The sequence below is a fragment of the Balaenoptera ricei genome, chromosome 5 (assembly GCF_028023285.1).
Source record: "Balaenoptera ricei isolate mBalRic1 chromosome 5, mBalRic1.hap2, whole genome shotgun sequence".
In the NCBI taxonomy this organism is placed as follows: Eukaryota; Metazoa; Chordata; class Mammalia; order Artiodactyla; family Balaenopteridae; genus Balaenoptera; species Balaenoptera ricei.
The window spans coordinates 53,101,438-53,122,174 of record NC_082643.1 but is presented as its reverse complement, the minus strand read 5'-3'; the positions used below and the strand labels follow the sequence as shown (position 1 = coordinate 53,122,174).

The following is a 20,737-nucleotide window of genomic DNA, read 5'->3' as shown; positions in this document are numbered from 1 at the left end:
GCACTGAGAGAGAAGCAGGCTGCCTTTCTCAAGTCTTCACAGGGACGCTACATCAGCTCTACATTGAAATACCTAATTCAGAATTTCCTGTATTTGAGGGAATGAATTTTTGGGTACTTAAGACACTGTTTTTCAGGGCTTCCCTGGTGGCGCAGTGGTTAAGAATCTACCTGCCAATGCAGGGGACCCGGGTTCGAGCCCTGGTCTGGGAAGATTCCACATGCTGCGGAGCTACTAAGCCCGTGTGCCACAACTACTGAGCCTGCGCTCCAGAGCCTGCAAGCCACAACTACTGAAGCCTGCGCGCCTAGAACCCGTGCTCTGCAACAAGAGAAGCCACCGCAATCACAATGAGAAGTCTGCGCACCGCAACCAAGAGTAGCCCCCGCTCGCTGCAACTAGAGAAAGCCTGCCCACAGCAACAAAGACCCAACACAGACAAAAATAAATAAGATAAAATAAATAAGTTAAAAAAAAAAGCTTTAAATAAAAAAAAAAAAAGACCCTGTTTTTCAGATCTCTATTACTCACTTTGAATCCAACCTCTCACTAAAACTTTACTGCTCCTATTTTACTTGATCTGGGGGTTTCCTCAGTTATAACTGGTATTATTTCTCCTTAGAAATGCAGTGAATTTGTATTGTTCTGTTTTTACAGAGTATTTTACAACAATATTATTATTACATGAAAAGTACTATAACAGACACTTGTCATTTCCTTAATTCTCGCAGACATTATGGTGTCTATTTTAGAAACAAGGAAACTTATTTATTTTACACAGGATTAATGATGGTACTATGTCTAAGTGACAGCTTCAAAACATTTTAACATTTCATTGAGCCCATGGACACCGCCAAGTAAGCGTCGTTGAAGTCTCCCCCATCTACTGCCGTCATGTCTAAGTCGGAGTCTCCCAAAGAGCCCAAACACCTGCAGAAGCTCTTCATCGGAGGTTTGAGCTTTGAAACAGCCGATGAGAGTCTGGGGAGCCATTTTCAGCAACGGGGAACGCTCCCAGATTGTGTGGTAACGAGGGATCCAAACACCAAGTGCTCCAGAGGCTTCGGGGTTGTCACGTATGCCACTGTGGAGGAGGTGGATGCGGCCATGAAGGCAAGGCCACACAAGGTGGATGGGAGAGTTGGGGAACCAAAGAGGGCTGTCTCAAGAGAAGATTCTCAAAAACCTGGTGCCCACTTCACTGTGAAAAAGATTTTTGTTGGTGGCATTAAAGAAGACACTGAAGAACATCACCAAAGAGATTATTCTGAACAGTACGGGAAAACTGAAGTGATTGAAATCATGACTAACCAAGGCAGCGGCAAAAAGAGAGACTTTGCTTTTCATAACCTTTGGTGACCATGACTCCATAGACAAGATTGTCATTCAGAAATACCACACTGTGAACGGCCACAGCTGTGAAGTACGGAAAGCCCTATCTCAGCAAGAGAGGGCTAGTGCTTCATCCAGCCAAAGAGATCGAAGTGGTTCTGGAAACTTTGGTGGTGGTCGTGGCAGTGGTTTTGGTGGGAATGACAACTCTGGTGGTGGAGGAAACTTCAGTGGTCGAGATGCCTTTGGTGGCAGCCATGGTGGTGGTGGCTATGGTGGCAGTGGGGATGGCTATAATGGATTTGGTAATGACAGAAGCAATTTCAGAGGTGGCGGAAGCTACAATGATTCTGGCATTTACAACAGTCAATCTTCAAATTCTGGACTGATGAAAGGAGGAAACTTTGGAGGCAAAAGTTCTCGCCTCGGGCTTCCCCGGTGGCGCAGTGGTTGAGAGTCTGCCTGCTAATGCAGGGGACACGGGTTCGAGCCCTGGTCTGGGAAGATCCCACATGCCGCGGAGCAGCTGGGCCTGTGAGCCACAATTACTGAGCCTGCGCGTCTGGAGGCTGTGCTCCGCAACAAGAGAGGCCGCGGTGGTGAGAGGCCCGCACACTGCAATGAGGAGTGGCCCCCGCTTGCCACAACTAGAGAAAGCCCTCGCACAGAAACAAAGACCCAACACAGCCATAAATACATAAATAAATAAATAAATAAATAAATAAATAATTAAAAAAAAAAAAAAGTTCTCGCCTCTATGGTGGTGGAGGCCAGTACTTCGTCAAACGATAAAACCAAGGTGGCTATGGTGGTTCCAGCAGCAGCAGGAGCTATGGCAGTGGCAGAAGGTTTTAATTCCTGCCAGGAAACAAAGCTTAGCAGGAGAGGAGAGGCAGAGAAGTGACAGGGAAGCTACAGGATACAACAGATTTGTGAACTCAGCCAAGCACAGTGGTAGCAGGGCCTAGATGCTACAAAGAAGACATGTTTTAGACAATACTCATGTGTATGGGCAAAAAAACTCGAGGACTGTATTTGTGACTTAAGTGTATAACAGGGTATTTCAGTTTCTGTTCTGTGGAAAGTGTAAAGCCGTCCAACAAAGGTTTTCACTGTGACTTTTTTTTTTTTTGCACCCATGCTATTGATTGCTAAATGTAATAGTCTGATCATGATGCTGAATAAATGTGTCTTAAAAAAACCAAACATTTAATTCACATTTTTTATGATGAAACATACTATTTCAGATTCCTAAGACAAGTCCTATAAAGTACTTTTATATAAATTATATAACTCTAACTACCAGCAACAAATGACTACTACTTTATGGTCTATGTGTTGGCTCTGAGCTAAGACAGCTCTATACCTGACATAGCTTTACCCATCTTAGCACTAAAGTATCCATGGAAGCAAAAGGCTAAAAATATGAAATAACTACAAATATAACATTTCTTTTTCTATTTCTATAAAAGTTTAATTACATATAAATAGGGACAAGTATACATATCTCATAAAACTGTTATGAGATTAAACAATATTACATATGAACCCATACAAACCTAGCACAAAGTTTTGTTTCTTTTTTCAGTGCTAAAAGTCCTTGGACTAGTCTATGAAGACAGAAAGAATTCAATATATCAGTTAATCAAACAGCAAATACTACGTTCATAGTACTGTGTCACGTACTTTGCAAGATTAAAAAAAAAAGAAAAAAAAAAGAGGAAAATGGAGTTTGGTTTAATAGGAGGGTTAAGACACATTCACGTAAAGGAAGATTAACCAATCCCCCAAGAAATATTCAGATGTCACTTGGTGATAGAGACAGTAGATTCGTTACTACAGAAACCCAGAAACCAGTAAGGGATCGAGTAGTCAGAGGAAGCTCAATAGAAGAGGCAGAATCCCAGCCAGTCTAAGCTAGAAACAGAAGATTTATATTTAGCACATGCTTCGCGCAATACTGGTGCTTACTCACTGAAGGTACTGTCGCTGCAATTGGAATCATCAACACTGATACTGCACGAACAAAGTACGTAATGTATGTCTGGAAACGAGACATTCCAATTTTTTGCAGAGCAAAAATCTGAAGGGGTAGAATATATAACACATGCTGATTATTGAAATGCACATTAAATGAAACAAGCTTTAAAATACAAACTGATTTTTGACTGGCCTCTACCTATACTTTAAGAAAAGCAATAAAAATTAAAAATAAAACTGATAAATTTATGTAAAATTCTTAAATGGAACTTTAAATAACAGCAATAAAGAGATTCATCTATACTAAAGAGTATCACAGCACAATTTTTACAAGTCAATGTTTTTTAAAGATTGTGTGTAAAACTGAAGTCCCTTCAAGATAGGTATTATGTATGAATCCCTGTCCTTGTTTTTTAGCACCTAAACACAGGACCTGGCATAAAGAAGGAACTTAACAGGTATCTCAAAGGTTTGTGATCTGGCTACGTGGAGTACGGAAAAGAACCAAGGCTAGGAAAGGCAATTATGGTTTATGAATTACTTATTTAAGAGGCAGCATAACTTAATGATTACGAGCACAGATTCTACACTCAAACTACCTAGATTCACAAGGCAGCCCTGCATTCAGTGGTTATGTGACTTTGCACAAGTTACTCAACCTTTCTGTGCCTTACCTTCTGCACCTTAAAATGGGGGTAATAGTAGCACTGACATCACAGGATTATTTTAAGAAGTAAATGAGTTAATTCATGTAAATTGCTTACAATAGTGCCTGGCACATGGTGAATGTTAAGTAAGAACAGGCTTTTATTAAACTTATGCGTGCTGGGTCGTTAGATGGAATGAAAGAAAAGACTAGAGGACTGACACTATTCACTGTGACCCTGTGTTATCGATTCTTTCTTTCTAAGAAATATTCACTAATTACCAACCACGTTAACAGAACTGTGCTAGATGCTCTTAGGCTAACACACTTAGACTACACATAGAGTCTTTCCTCAGGTAAACTTCACCCAAGACCTCAGAGTATCATCCTCACTTTTCTCGTCTGAAAAAATAAGGGGTGTATTAGATTTCCCAAACAGAGAGCAGTGGATATGAGGTCTGTGAAATCTCAACTGAGTTAGGTCTTTTCTAAGGTTTCTTCTAGCTCAAAGAGTCTATGTTCTACTCAGAGTCTGAGAACAGTTCTTTAAGGAATACGGGTCATATTTTATATGTATGTTTCTCCACTCCATCTTATAAAGAAGTTCTATGACTTTTCTAAGGTTGTGTAACTAAAAAATGGCAGTCAGGCACAGACCACCTACAAATTGACATATTAAACATATATACAAAACATCAATATATTGTGGGAAGAAAACCTGATTCATTAGGCATCTTAACTGCTGTCTTTACCAAAAAGCAAATCACAAAACTGTATGTATTAGAATCATATAATTTTAAAGCTAAAAGACATTTTGGAAATGTTCTAATTCAGCTCTCTTATTTTAATTATGAGCATTCTGACCCCCAGAGATGTTAAGGAACTGGCTTAAGACAATTTATCAACAGCTGATCAGCGACCAAAACTAAGGAGTCCCAATTTTAGCTCAGAGCTATCACCACCAACTCAAATACGTTTACATTTGAGGTCAGAACAGCAACAACAAAAACCCCAATGATTTAAATGGCAAGCAAATCTCATTTAAAACCACTGACCTCCACTATTAATAAATTGATGACACCAATGGAGACAGGCAGAATCCAAGTGGAATCCAGGGCAGTGAGGTCAGGAAACCATAGGACCCCACCAGTAGCTAACTGCTCCTGAACAGAAAAACCTGCTGAAACATTTTTATAAGTAAAACAAAAGAATTTCTAAAATAGCAGAGGGAAGTAATTCCAATAAGGTGTTCCTCACACTAAAGATCTGCACTTTTTATTTAGGTTATTTTCATTCCACAACATAAGTTAGTTCTTCCTGTACTGAGAAAGAGGCAAGAAGCTTTCTGTAGTAAACAGATGTAGAGACAATAAAGATACGTAGCAGTAATCTTTTCAGACTTAAATTTTAAAAATTTTAAAAATTAGACTTTCTTTCAAGTCTATTTAGATTACTTTCTGGTTAGAAATGCCTTTAAATGAAAGTAAAAAACAAGCCCTTTAGTTTATAACCTTTCTTAATTAATGTTTACACTTATAACTGTGAAAGCTTTTCTGGCTTCTTAAATTTATAAATAGAAAAAATTCTTGGCCAGGAAAACGTATTATGGAATTATAACACTAATTTTATCATGACCTCCTAGAAGCAGTACTAGTGACGTCCTTCCTAGATTGATTTGTTTTCTTAACACAGCTAGTTTGCTTTACACTTAATATTCTAAATTCTATACCCTTGTAAGGGAGATGATAAAAGTGTATTCTAGTTATGAGAAGTATGGATGTTTTTTATTTTTTGCTTGGTTTTTTCTTTTTTTTAAGAGTACAAAGACAATGTTAGAAAACGTATTCAGGGGAAACAGACTTCAATAATAACTACCTTCTGAATGTGTTGCCCCTGTGCTAAAATTCCGGAGAGCAACAGACATGAATATCCACATTGGAAGCTGAATCCAGACCAACACAGTGGCTTTGAAAGGGTGGCAGTTATCCCGAACATACAGCTCTGAAACAAGCCTCCGCATAGTCTTTAGATAAGTGAGCCTAGTTTGAGGGAAGAGGGAAAAAGGGAAAAGAGAAAATGTCATTTGACTACTAGCAGTGCTTCATGCCCACAGCACAAACACACCCGTGCTGTGGTTACTGGCTAAAGGATTTATGCAGGATTTTTGGTTGTCGTAAGCTATACCACGGGGCTGCCTAAACAAAAGGCAAATAAAGCCTTTTACTCAAAGTTCTTTTGCAATGTACGCAAATTACATTAACAATTTGATAAATCTGACACTGTCAGACTACAGTCTTTGCTTCTGGTGATCTCTGGCAAACTAGGCTTTGAGGAGGGAAATTTCACTACTAACATGGTATGACCACAATTTAAATCACAAATACTAGAGGTGAAAGCACATTTTACTCGTATCTCTCCACTCCAGCCAATCACTTGATCCCCGAACATACCTTGCAATGTGGTTCTGTACTGTGTATGCTCTTGGCCCGTCAAAATGGTCTTCACTCTTCAATCAACTCTTTCATAAAGACTTTCTTACTCTGTTTCTCTATTAACCATATTAGTTATTTCTGTTCCTAAGTCCCACTTTCTAGACTATAGTATTGGGTCTTCTTTAAATCTCTCATAGCATGTTTTGTACAAGGCTGGTTTTCAATAGGTTTGTTGAATTTAATCAAATTATAATGTACTGAATTAAGACAGTATACGGAGACACTGCAGGCTCTTTGTAATTCAGCCTCTGCCTACTTTTCCAACTTTATTTCCTGTTACTCTTCTTTAGACACCTGTATATTCTGGTCCCTCGAATGACTGGGGTCATCCAACAAATCAGACTTCCACATCAGCATGCCTTTGGAAGTTATTATATCATCTGTGTGGACGGCCCAGTTTCCTGGCTGTTCACCTGACAACCTCCCTTTCACGCTTCAAAACCCAGCTCCACTGAAAATGCAGGAAACCTCAGATATGTCTTCCTAGAAAGCCACTCATCTGTTTAAGGATGTGTCTGGACAATCATCCTGCCGGTGCTGCATAAGCAAGGTGCCACAGTCTTGTCTAGGCTGCATTTACAACCCAGGTGAGCAGCTACTAATCTGTTCTTCTGGTCTAGAGCTGTAGTCCTCAGATTTCCCTGATCAGTAAAACTTCAAAACTATAGGTTTACCAACTTTCTATTTTAGCAAGTAAAGACATTAAGCTGTAAAAATGATTTTTTTTTAAATGTCAGGTCTTTTTAACTCTATATAAAGAGGAACACAATTTCATACTGAAGATAGTTGGCCAATTTACACCTATATAGATGAAAATATATGGAAAGCTATATATATATATTACATATTCATACTAAAAAACCCTTATTCTTCTCATTGCTGTGAACTGGTGAACACTTTGTCACAGTCTAGTAAGGATCAGAATTTGGGACACTGACTAAGCAGAACTAGCTAGGCTGACAGAAGGAGGTGGACTTAGAAGTTCCTAGTGGATGACTGCAGGCATAGAACTGTGCCATGGTCAAGCACCCTTGGGCAAGGGCTTTCTAAGAGCCCAGGCAGACAACTACACAGGGTAACCACAGCAGAGTGACAACACCTTGCCTATCCAGCTGCTTTTACCATGGCATTCATACTTTCTACCTCCCCATTCCTTTGGGCTACTACCTGCTATATGTTGCCAAAAGGTCAAGTTTGTAAATAACCTGTATCATTTGTTGACTAAAATCCCAACAACTGTCACAGTATCATCCTGTGAAGCCTTTCCTGACTTTCCGTGATGACCCAACTCTTGTACATAATCTTTTGTACAGTACTTAGTTCAGTCATTATTTGATTACGTGTCTGTCTTTTTCAGTAGCCTGAAGTCCCTTAAGGACAAGGAACTCTCTCTTCTTGTTTCTCTTATTTTTTTTGCTTTCAGTCCAGTATATAAAACTACCATGCCACATAAACTTATTAAAATATTAAAGAGAAAAAAGAACTACTTTGCTGCTAAAGCTGCAGAATACCAAAACCTATAATAAATATCACTTATACATTATATATATGTATATATATTTTCATGGTCTTATATGCACAGAATTAGCTTACCTGGCAGCTCTTTTGGACCACCCCAACTGATTTGCACGAACTGCAACTTCTTGGTTAAGATGCCTTGCAATGTTTTTTATTTCTGGCTGCAAATTTTCCACCTAGCTAAAGAAAAAGTAGACTTTGTTATGAGAACATAAAAGATCTTTATTCATAACCATTCATAATTTCACTCTCTATCCCCTCAGCTCATCTAAAAATGTGGTTTACTGGTCATGTCAAGAAACCCTAAGTCTGCGTATAAGATGTTAATTTAAGATTTCCTCAGTTGCAACCAAATTCAAACTCCATCTTGTACATCAGTATGATCTTGGACAAATTATTTAACCTCTAAAGTCCTGTTCTCTCATATATAAAACGTGTATCAGCACCTACTTCACAGGGTTATTATAAGGACTATATAAGAACTACACTCTGCACTTTAATGTTTCAATTCCTGGATTTCCCAGTAATGTCAACTGAGGAAACAGAAGTCTATTAAGAATCAATATGCTCTGTGGCAGTCACAGAGCCACCAAAAATTGCATTTACTTCTGCCCTGTGTTAATTCCTTTTTCTAAAGTAGCTCACTGCCTTACTGGTACTGATGACTAACACCAAGCACTCCGGGAGTACCTGGCGACCTTAAGCCCCGGGTAGACGTCGACCACTCCTCACCACCGAACCGGGTCCACGCGCGGCTCGGCGCCCCTCACCTTGGCCAGGATGTAGTGCTGGTAGGCGGCCAGGGGAAGCGTGACAGCGCCGCGCAGGGCCACGGTGGTGAGGAGAATGCTGCCCCACCAGGGCAGGCCCGAGGCGGTGTGCGCAAAGAGCAGCACGTCCTCGGCGCCCTGCACCGGCGCCGACGTAGCCAGGGCTTCATACCAGCCACCCGCGCCACTCGGGCCAACTGCAGAGACTGATGCCACCGCCCACAATGGCAGAGCGGAGGGCTTGGGGCCGCCGGTGGGGGCCGGTGCAGCCGGTGGGCCCAAGCCCCGGAGCTGCAGGGCAGGCCGCGGCTGCAGCCACCTAACGCTCAGCCGGCACAGCATCTCTGCACACGACTGTATCCCGCACGCGGACGACACGGACTAGCTGCGCATACCGCTCCGCCGAGGCCGCTATGCGCATGCGCCGGCGACCCCGGGCGTAAAGATGGCGGGAGCCCGCCGGCAGCCATAATTGACTTCCCCAGTCACACCAGTGACGTCTTGCGTCGCAGTAGAGATGACGCAGGAGGTAGGGAAGTCCCGCCTTTCCCACGCGGCACTAAGCAAGCCTACTGCGCACACGCGAAACTTTCGCGCTGCTGCGGTGGAGCTCCTCAGAGGCTCGACCGGAATTGCAGAGTCGGGGGCGGGGCTTGCTGCCCGGGGCGGGGCGTGCTGCCCAGGGCCGGGAGAGGTGTTTTCTGGGAAGCGCTCACCTTGGAAAGTTGGTCTTCGGGTTGTGCCTTTCCGTTCTTTTTCACTTAGACTAATCGGGTCACGGTTTAAGTTTTAACCTTATGTGATCAGGAGGTAGTCCCCCACGTCTTTTTGTGCGCCCCAATTGCTTCCGCTAGAGATTGAGATAGATTATACTACCCAGGAGTCAATATGTTGCTGAAATGCCAGTTTGGAGAAAGGCGTGTGCTTCTGGATTGTTTTAATCAACAACCTTTATGCACTAGGCATAGTTTAGTCTGTGGCATAAAGAATTGGCTCATCTGTCCTAATAGACATTTTCAGACCCAACTTAAGTGTTTTCTTTCATCATAAAGAGCAGCAAAACACCTTATGTTAAGGGTGAAGTACCATCTCCTGAGTTAAGGGGAATTATCACTGGCAGCGCGGTGAATTCTTTACTGGAGCTTAACACATATCCTATGTAAGCTTTCAAGAGCCTGAACAGCAACATTAGGTGTCTTCTGATTAAAAGGAATAGGCTAAATGTACATGGACTATAATTTTTGGCTTTCTGTTCCTGGCAAAAGCAAACACGGGAATGACATGGAGTTTCCTAAAAGAAGGGTCACCCCTACACCTAGAGGCCAAATTGTGTTGTGAGGAATAAAACGTTGATTAAAACGAAGGCTCCAACCAATGTTGGGGTAATGTCAAACTGAAGCTACTGTTCTTGCTTCATTATGCAGCTACCCAAGGGTACCAGATATACCCTTTCCTCTGGATTCTGGAAGTCATCTTCCTTCAAATTGGCTGATAAATCCATGCATGAATTTTTGAATGTTAACACACACATCCCAATATATGTTATACATAGAATTTCCTTTTTAAAAGTAAAAACCTATCAGTCTATCTCCCTATCCGTTTGTCAAGTTAAAACAATCAACCTGTTGCTACTGACTACTGATTTAAAGTGGAAAGGAATTTTAGAGGGAAATATCTTGGCCTAAAGATTGTGAGAGTAAAGAAGCAACTTCTATGCTGCTGCATTCCTCTCCTCCCAGAGAACTGATGACATTAGGAGTTGGCCCTTCCACAGTGGCACATAAGCTTAGGGAATCTGATCTTTTGCTATCCAGGAGAAAAGGAGTTGATTAAAGGATAAAGATCCTAAAGTGAAAAATTCATATTTATGCATTCACTGTTCATATAATTTAAATCAAGAGTTTGTCAAGCTATTCCTCAAACTCCTAAGACTTCCTTCTGTTGAGCTGTATCAGTAGTCGGGGCTGGGACCTCTTCAACCAGTGTAGGTCCACCCTTTCTGCTACATTTTGGGGTCACAAATTACATTCTCATTTACAAATGTTCCATTGTTTTTAAGTTTGAATATTGTGAGGTAAATAAAATTTATGAATATTTAACTTGCTAATTTCATATACATAAACATACATTTTAAAATTTGGATAATGTGGATGATCAGAACTGGCTGCCTACTTGGTAGAGAATGTCAGGAAAAGTATGTCAATTATAAAGCCCAATGCAAAAGAAGTGTTAGCACTCATGTATATGTATGTACTGGTAACAAACATTGTGATACCTTGTATCTTTTGAGTTGCAGAGTACAGTACAAAATGACCATGCAAATATTGGGCAAACCAACCAACTGAAATCACATACTTTGCAAATGGCCATACTAATTTTTAAAGTTCAACATTATTAGCCTATTCCTGTCTTTTATTCTTACTACATCACACTTTTTTCTTAATTTTATTTAAACTCCTTAAAAACAAAGACTATATATTTTATTTACTTTCTAAAGTTTCTGAAATTCTTATCCATCGCTGTGCTGAACATAGGAATGGAGGTCAAAATATGAATGTAGGCTATTATACATAAACTGTATATATGTACAGTCATTTAAATTTCTCATTTCCCATATATGCCTTCTGAAATGTTTGACTTTAAAGGATATTTTCACAAGGAATTGTTAAAGTGTTCCCTGGGAATCAGATTTAATTTCTTCTCTTTTTCCTACTTCTTTAATACATTACTTTTTAAAACCAAAGATACCTAATGTAGAATTAGCTTTTTTCTCTCATTAAAAAATATCCTCTCGTATTATCTTATCACTGATTTTTAACTATTGAGCATGCAAAATTGGCTTTTACTTTTCAAAAGTATGAATTCATTTAAAGGTAGAAGTCTAATATGAGACCCCTTGTAACACATCTAATTAGTCCTACATTCCAAGTGTCACATAAAGAAATTCTTATTTCTAAGAATTTCTAAGCCACAGTGGCACACTTTTCTCTATATTCACTTACCCAAAATGGTAAGTGATGGTATTTTTGCAATCAAGGTGTGTAACACAGTAGATTAAGTATTAAAGCACTAATGGTGCTCTCACCCTAAATTCCAGTCACCTGGAATTAACACCAGTTGATTCACAAGAACACCAGTTAATTGAGTGTTGTGACTTGTTTAAGCATTTATCAATAGGATATATATATTTCTAAAGAGATTCAGGAGCATCCAGAATTTACAAAGTATAATGTAAGTGTCCCAAACGTTAATATTAAAAGACATCTGAATAGATACATTTATCTAAAGTAAAAATACATTGAGTACTGGAATACTGAATCTCCATATTAGCAATGAAAAACAGTGTAATGGTTTTCCTTTGATATTTTAATCATTTTGAAATAATCCTGATTTAAAAATTTGTTATTTGAAAGTTTTGTCATTCTTTAAATGTTCTGTTCTGTAATGCGAGATTTCCAGTTTAATCTAACACTGTGTATTGTTTTAAAACTAAAGTGAATAACATATTCACTATTGTGCAAAATAGTTTTAATGAAATGCGTATTAGGTCATTTGAATCAAAAGAAAAATGGAATAATACTTTCATGAAAAACAAGACAGGAACAGTTAGTGAACTATTTACCTCCTTTTTTTTCCTGAGAAGAAAAATGACTGTAAGCTAAGTATAGTAATTACCAAATTAATTTTCAATTACTAATAAAATGATTTAACTTTACAGTAACAGGGAACAGAAGGGGAAAATATATTTCACATGAACACTAAAATTACTTTTTTTGAATATATTGGTATATGTTGAAATATATGTTGAAAAGGCATAAAATGGGGATTCTCTTGGCACAAGTAAACAAAAGTATCTCTAAAATGGAATGGTTGGTATAAACAGATTACACAATAATTGGGATATTAATTATTTTGGGATTTAAGGTGTGAACTAACCTAACTGCTATGTCCAAGAGTTAAGCTGCTTCTTAAAAGAATAAGAGAAAAGAAAGACCTTACATAGTCTGCAATTATACATACCACATACTTTCAAAAAGGGGGGGAAAAAAGACCTGCATGGTCTCAAAAGATTGTTTTATTGTTCAAATAAAAGTGCACTGCATTACATCTGAAATATAAAAAATGTATTTGAAAAATTTTCCTACTACAGACTTCTAAAACCATGGTATTGTATTTAACAAGCCTGATCCCCAAAACTAAATAAGGAACATTCCAATCAGTACTCCCCTGTCCTGTAAAGTAAAAAATAAAGTAAAAAATATATATACAGGGTTTTTTTTTCCTTTTCTTTTTTAGTAAGACACCCTATCTTAAGAAATTCACTTTTGTGAGTCAACACAAGTCATGTGTTTTGATAAATACTGGCTAGTATCTGTTATCTAGCAAGATTATTTTACTTAGAAAATAAACTCTAGTAAACAAAGAAATTAAGCAAAAAATTATAGGATGGTGGCAAAAGTCATACATAAAATACTCTTAAATAGCATTATACCCCTTTCTTAGTAAAGTGCAATCATTTTATGTCATAAGTGTATTTATTTGTAGGATATCATTTAGCTGTTCCTTTAAATTTGGTCATATCAATCAAGGACAGGTAGGAAAACAAATTTATATATTTTAAGACTACCTCCTAAAATAAAAGATATAAATGTGTTGTTTACAAACTTCTGGATATGTTTGAGAAATCCTCTTTTTACTCTTTACTCAGGCTAACAGAGTAAAGAAATCATTTCATTTACTTGAACAGCCAAGGAACCATATTAATATTGTCAATTGTGGGTGATCTATCTGAATTTTAGTTAATGTTTATGTTTCAACAGTGAGGAATTTAGGTCTAGTTTTTTTTTAAAAAAGACAGATTGATATATACATTACTTCACTTTTATGCTTACTTTCTTTTACATTTCAACCATATAATTTATTTTTCCACATGAGACGGTAGGACACATATTCTTCTTGGATATGTCACTGTTTATTGTTTCAAGAGAACTGAATAGATAAATTCCACTGAGTAGTTTAGTGTGGCCCTGTGTCTTATATAAACAGGTTAAATGGAGACTTTATTTTGTAACCTGTGTATTCCTGTCTACCATAAATTGTCTTAATGAAAAATGCAAAATGTATTTTATTACTTGCCCCAAGTTAGCTGTCGATCCCTTTCACTTTTAATATACAAGTGTAGAGATTACGAAGCCTTTAAAATTGAAAAAAAAAACCAAAAAAACCAAAAATCCAAACACCTTCCACTAAATTACTGAAAATTGGAATTTTTATGTTGACTCCTGATGACTAGAAAGCCAATGTTAAGAATCAATATTATCCAATATAAAATAGTACATTGAATTGTTTAATAATAAACAGTATATTAAGAGCTTATATATGCTGACTGGGAACCAGTGGTGGCTTTTTAAATTCCCAAAAAGACTGTATGTTTTATGGTTAGAAGAAACGACACGTGATGATGAAGATTCTCCATCTCTCTGTAGCAGCCGTTAGAGTAAAAATCTTTACAGAATTATTTCACTATCAGCAAGAAAATTTTACCGGTATTAGTGGTAAGGGTGAGGAGAGAAAAAAGAATGAAGAGAGAAGTGTGTATTAGTTTTAAAAGTGTGACAAGGTAATAAAGAGACATGAAAAAGTGATAAATTTCTTATTCTATATGTGCCTTGCTGCAAACAAACTCAAAAGAGAGAAGCATGGGTATTTTAAAAGCCAACGTCGGGAAGCATTCACTGATAATGCCCATTGTTTTACTTTATACTTAAATTACACAAGCAAAAAAGTTGTACTTATTAATAGTTTAATGTATGAAGGAAACATCCAGATTTCTGAATATGAAGGTACATATCTCACATTAATTTAAGTCTACATAAAGTAGAGCCTCTATACTGACATATTGAAATTTACTTTCTGCTTAGCCTTTTCTGTTATGTAAACAATTGTACATTTATTTGCCATTCTAAAACTTCAGGATCAAGTTTACATAATTTTGCTAAATTTCCGTGTTTGCTCAGAAGCAGTTTACAGTACTAAAACCAACCAGCCAAAGAACAGCTTCAACAGAAAGTTATGTCCAAAGGGGAAGAGGGAAAGAAAAAAAGAAAAATGATAAGAAAAATGCTAACTAAGGTAAAACAGATGATGATGGGGAATGGGCAGTCACAAATGTTCACAGAAAATAGGTCAGTTAGTAAGTTCTTCTGCAAAAAGCCTACACACTTCAGTCAAGCACATCAGTAGAATGATTTGGGAGCATAAATTTTTTTTCGGCCACTTGTGATTTCCTCTGAATGAAAAGGAATCTGCAGGCTAACAAGCTGATCCTCATCAGCCAAGCTGGTTCATATGCACACTGTTCATGTGAGGTGCCCAGGGTCCAGTCCACACCTATGAATATAGAGCACACATTTTATTAAGTATGTATTGAACATATATTTGATTAAAACAAAACTCTTAAACACTAAGGAAGTGCTCCTAATATTTATGAACTAAAATAGCTAAGTCTCAATCAGTTTGCAACATGCTGGGAAACAATGAAGAAAAGCAGTGATAAACCACTTTTATCTGTTGTTTTCCTGCCTCTCCTCTTATTCCTCAAACAGGATCTGAATTATCATCATTTTTTAAAAACCATTATCTGAGTACATACAGGTTGATGATTGTGGAAGGAAAATGAATCAGGTATTAAACATATACCATAGGGCTTCCCTGGTGGCGCAGTGGTTGAGAATCTGCCTGCCAATGCAGGGGACACAGGTTCGAGCCCTGGTCTGGGAAGATCCCACATGCCGCGGAACAGCTGGGCCCGTGAGCCACAATTACTGAGCCTGCGCGTCTGGAGCCTGTGCTCCGCAACAAGAGAGGCAGGCCCGCGCACCGCGATGCAGAGTGGCCCCCGCTTGCCACAACTAGAGAAAGCCCTTGCACAGAAACGAAGACCCAACACAGCCATTAATTAATTAATTAATTAATTAATTAATTAAAAAAAAAAACTAGCTGTTTATATAAAAAAAAAACATATACCATAATAAGCTAAAATATACAACCATTTCTGTGCATTTTCAGAGTTATATACTGTTTTGACATTTATAATACTTTTAATAAATAACCTCTAGATGGCCCTTTTCACACCACTAGTAAATTTTGATACAGAAAATTACATTACAACACTTTGCAACTTAAAATCTTTTACTTACCACCCGCTACCCAATAGAATATATTATATTATGCCTTTCATAATTTTAGCCCCAAACCACTACCTTTAGTACCATTTTCCATATCACTCTGCTTTATTTCAGCTATATTAAACTTCCCTCAATTTCCTCAACTGCCCATATTCACCATACTCTCTCACAACAATGATTTATCTTTATCCCATTTGTCTTGGCAGCTCATAAACACTAAATAAAAGTTCACTGAATGATCAGCCTTACCGTTTGAGGGCCATTATTTTCTGTGGAGCTTGAAACCATCTTTATCAGGGAATTCCAAGAGGGGTCCGCAGCATGAGGGCCATTAAATATGGGTCCTCCAGCACCATCAGGAATAGGTGCTACTGGAGGAATCATTGCATTCCCATATACAGAAAAAGGCATACCCTTAAAAGAGGAGAAAACAAAGATTATGGACATTCAAGTCACTGGTTACTTTTCCCAGTATAATCAATAGCCTTAAAACTGATATTTGAAACTTCACCTCATTTTGGAAAAGTGTAAGTTATCTAGGTGATGTAAAAATTATTTTCCATAATATGATTTCTTCTAGCACTAAATAGAAGATACTATAAGCCTAGTATATAAAGTATTTTGTCAAAAAACATTTCTCTGGGGGCTTCCCTGGTGGCTCGGTGGTTAAGAATCTGCCTGCTAATGCAGGGGACATGGGTTCGAGCCCTGCTCTGGGAAGATCCCACATGCTGCAGAGCAACTAAGCCCGTGTGCCACGAGGACTGAAGCCACGTCCCGTAGAGCCCGTGCTCTGCAACAAGAGAAGCCACCGCAATGAGAAGCCTGCGCACCACCACAAAGAGTAGCCCCTGCTCGCTGCAACTAGAGAAAGCCCGCAGGCAGCAACGAAGACCCAATGCAGCCATAAATAAATTAAAAAAAAAAAAAAAAAAAAAAAAAATTTCTCTGAACTGGGACAAAATCACAATTTATAAATGTTTATATTTTAGCCAGATTTTGACCTATAATTCCAAGCCAAAGCTCCAGCATCATTTCAGAAACGCTTATACACTGGTAAGTGAAATAAGGCTAATAATCAGAAAATCATTTCGAAATAATGAAAATGCTTTTAAATCACCATTACCCCAACTTTAGGAAAGTCCATGTATCCTGCAGGAACATGCTGATGGAATGTACCAGAAGGAGTTACAATTCCTGTACTCTCTCGCTCCATTGCTTGATGCTGTGAAAACACTCCTGGATCAGACATTGGCCTGTGCATCATAGGATTTCCCATCCCAGGGTTACACCAGTCTACTTTGTCTGAGGGAAAATGAAGAGGCAGAAAAAAATAATTGGTGATATTCAAAATCAGAAAACAGCAAAAAAAATTTATATATTTTGAATATTTTCCACATTGAACTGTGAATTCCTTCAGAATAATTACCTACTTTTATATATTTACCACAGTATTTCCATGTTTGTAGGTAGTGACATAATAGCCTAACAAAGTAACATAAACACTTTGTGTTACAAAACAAAAAAAGCCAAGATAAAAGCTTAAGAGACCCAAAAGAAATATTAATATTTCCTTAATATGAAGAAAATAATATGCTTGCATTAAACTATCTTCAGAAAGCAATGATAAATTCAGTAAGAGCTCACATGGGAACAAAAACATGTTTCAAACTCTTAAATAAATTGATTAGTCAAAACAAAAAGATACGAATACAGATTTTTTAAGAATGCCTATGATAATTAAATACTGCTTACAATATTTTAGTTAAATGCATAAACTTACTTTCCAGTAAGCAGAATAGCATATCATACCTTGATTGCCACCAATCCCTTCAAAGGACCAGATGCCACTATGCCCTACTGATGTGGACAAATTACTCCCAATAACAGATGGAGCTGAAGTTCCAGTTTGCCTGATACGTGCAGAACGTTCCGTCCCAATAGGGACTGGAACTTTTCTATCCTGAGAGACGTTGCTGGGCTTTTCTGACCCTAAAGGTACTGATGATGGGGCAGGAGAAGGTGCACGAACTCCGGAGGATACCGACTGTGCAGGAGAATCTAGAGAAAAGATATTTTCAAATAATATACATGTCAACTATACAGCCTGTACTTTTGTAAAACAAAATCTTAAATTCTAAAGACACCTTAAATATGCATTCTTTGAGGAAAAAATGAAATTTGAGTATAATGCTTAGATAATAAATTATGTATATTAAAATTTGGTTAAAGTTCTATGACTTCGCAGTTTTTAATTTGGCTCACAATTTTCCCATTTAGTTTCATGATAGTAGAATGGGAAGATGTGAATGCTGCAACTACACACTAATTAATATTTAAATAAATTTACCCTTGACAGTGAGTAAAATATAACACCAGAGCAATGAGAGGACAATGTTTAAATTAAAAAAACAAACAACAATGACAACAACAAAATGGAGGTGGGGAAAACCACTGCCTGTATTGGCAATTCTCAAACTATTTTCCTTGAGAACATTTGTCCCTTGGTATGTTATGATGAAAAAACAAAGATATTCAGGTATCTAACAAATTTGGAAGATCAAGCTTAAGAAAAAAATAAGTTTCTTTAAATCAGGACTTCAAAGAACTTTAATATGCTGATAAAATACCAACAGAAGGCTATGCTTCATAACCCAACTGTTTCATTGTATCTTGTGGGTATTCCACAGAACACTTTTAGAAATGACGGTTTAAGCTCTACTTATCAAAACACGGCTAGTTCTTAATATAGGCAATTTGGGAGCATTCATTAGTGATTTAATCTCTTTACACACTACAGAGAAGAAGGATAAACAAAAAGAAACAAACCTGTATTTCTTTTTTTTTTTTTTTTTAAAGATTTATTTATTGATTGATTGATTGTTATGTTGGGTCTTCATTTCTGTGCTAGGGCTTTCTCTAGTTGGGGCAAGCGGGGGCCACTCTTCATCGCGGTTCGCAGGCCTCTCACTATCGTGGCCTCTCTTGTTGCAGAGCACAGGCTCCAGACGCACAGGCTCAGTAGTTGTGGCTCACGGGCCTAGTTGCTCCGCGGCATGTGGGATCTTCCCAGACCAGGGCTCGAACCCGTGTCCCCTGCATTAGCAGGCAGATTTGCAACCGCTGCGCCACCAGGGAAGCCCCAAACCTGTATTTCTTATGAAAAGTTCAAATCTCAAGCACATTTAAATTTAAATAGAGTCTAAATTGTGGAGGAGCTTGAAGCTTAAAAGTCAAAACAGTTGGGCTTCCCTGGTTGCGCAGTGGTTAAGAATGCGCCTACCAGTGCAAGAGACACGGGTTCGAGCCCTGGTCCGGGAAGATCCCATGTGCCGCAGAGCAACTAGCCCATGCGCCACAACTATTGAAGCCTGTGCTCTAGAGCTCACGAGCCACAAGTACTGAGCCCGTGTGCCACAACCACTGAAGCCCACGAGCCTAGAGCCTGTGCTCCGCAATAAGAGAAGCCACTGCAATGAGAAGCCTGTGCACTGCAACGAAGAGCAGCCCCCACTCGCCACAGCTAGAGAAAGCCTGTGTGCAGCAACGAAGACCCAATGTAGCCAAAAATGAATAAATTAATTTTTTAAAAAAAGTCAAAACAGTTACCTGCATAGATACAATTTATTCATAACTGTCTAACTCTATGCCCTAGTGATAGTCATTAAATATTTTTTCATTTATCTTTGCATTTAAGTTTTCTATATGTATGTGTGTGCATGGGAGTGTGTGTGTGTGTGTGTGTGTGTGTGTGTATCTATCCAAAAGGACTCAGGTAGCTAATAAATTTACAAAATCAATCAATCTATCTATCTGTACACACAAACATAGTGCTTCTATATCCTGAGGTACTTTTCAGGGAACTTGGAAGACAAAGAAAATTCAATATTATTGGCCTGAACATGTTTTTTAGAAGACTTCTCACATATATTTTAGAATCATACAAAATTGGAAAGTACTGTGGAGATCAATTCCATCTTATGAGTACTTGCAGAGGTCTATTTTGGTTAAATTGATAGTACCGCCACTCAATGAGATGTAGTGACTATTAACTAAAAGGAATGAATGCTAAAGTACCTTATAAATTATAATTTATTGTATGGATACTGATTTCATTGGGGAACAAAAACATGAAACATGGACTTAACTGTAAAAGTAAACCAAGAAAACTACTACCTTCTAAAAATTAAAATATATTTCCTGTGGTCATGGATCCATTAGCATTACTTGACAGCATTTACTTTTAACAAATGATAAGAAAATGGAAAAGCCACATGTGTCTTTAAAAAAATTATAAATATTTAAAAATTCATCTTACAGTGGTATAAGAAGGAATTCTAGGATGATGGAAGTAACAGTAGCACAGGTTTTGATTCTTCCCATTAAAAAAAGCCACTAAGTTAGCTAAGCCCAAAACCCATGGATAACATCTATAACAAAACAGACAAGATATCCAAATGAATCCAAAGATACAAGTGAATGGGGACAAACCACCAACAGCTGTTAAGACTCGTGTAGTAGCAGCATCTGTGTGGAAGGAAGCAATTCTCTAGACCTGAGAACAGGAGAGCCACAGAACAGTCAAAGGTATTCAAAGGAAAGCAGGGCACGCCAATCTGAGAACAGCAGGTGAAAGTGGGAGAGTTCTGCCTATGCATGGGTGATTGTAAGAGATTCACAGTAAGGTCTGAAAAAGCTGGAGCAACTTGGGCCCTATGACTTTTAAAAAACATTTATTTATTTATTTATTTATTCAGCTGCATTGGGTCTCAGTTGCGGCACGCAGGATCTTCGTTGCAGCATGTGGGATCT

General features: G+C 38.2%; 2 protein-coding genes and 1 pseudogene across 16 annotated transcripts in view; 1 reads left to right on the top strand and 2 right to left on the bottom strand.

Annotated features, from left to right (window-relative positions):
• The window catches only part of LOC132365905 (cytochrome c oxidase assembly protein COX18, mitochondrial), a 79,052-nt gene extending 69,842 nt beyond the window's left edge, over positions 1-9,210 (bottom strand). For 5 of the 8 annotated variants that reach the window (XR_009503304.1, XR_009503303.1, XM_059922874.1 and 2 more), the window contains exons 1-5: positions 8,739-9,210; positions 8,044-8,144; positions 5,834-5,997; positions 5,014-5,138; positions 3,308-3,415 (exon numbers count right to left, since the gene is read on the bottom strand). Coding sequence is in view for 6 of the 8 variants with exons in the window: in XM_059922874.1 (XP_059778857.1) it covers positions 3,308-3,415; positions 5,014-5,138; positions 5,834-5,997; positions 8,044-8,144; positions 8,739-9,080 (840 nt within the window). In the remaining 2 variants the exon portion in view is untranslated. Of the gene's footprint in view, positions 1-2,988; positions 3,416-5,013; positions 5,139-5,833; positions 5,998-8,043; positions 8,145-8,738 lie in introns of those variants that run through there. The other 3 variants (XM_059922872.1, XM_059922870.1, XM_059922873.1) reach the window with 3 other exon arrangements.
• On the top strand, positions 895-2,187 carry LOC132366459 (heterogeneous nuclear ribonucleoprotein A1-like; annotated as a pseudogene).
• A 4,478-nt stretch (positions 9,211-13,688) lies between the features above and the next one.
• Positions 13,689-20,737, bottom strand: part of ANKRD17 (ankyrin repeat domain 17) — a 164,390-nt gene continuing 157,341 nt past the window's right edge. For all 8 annotated transcript variants that reach the window (XM_059922851.1, XM_059922852.1, XM_059922856.1 and 5 more), the window contains 4 exons: positions 17,738-17,986; positions 17,052-17,230; positions 16,175-16,339; positions 13,689-15,128 (listed from right to left, as the gene is read on the bottom strand). In XM_059922851.1, the coding sequence (XP_059778834.1) occupies positions 15,069-15,128; positions 16,175-16,339; positions 17,052-17,230; positions 17,738-17,986 (653 nt within the window). In that variant the 3' untranslated portion in view covers positions 13,689-15,068. The remainder of the gene's footprint in view (positions 15,129-16,174; positions 16,340-17,051; positions 17,231-17,737; positions 17,987-20,737) is intronic.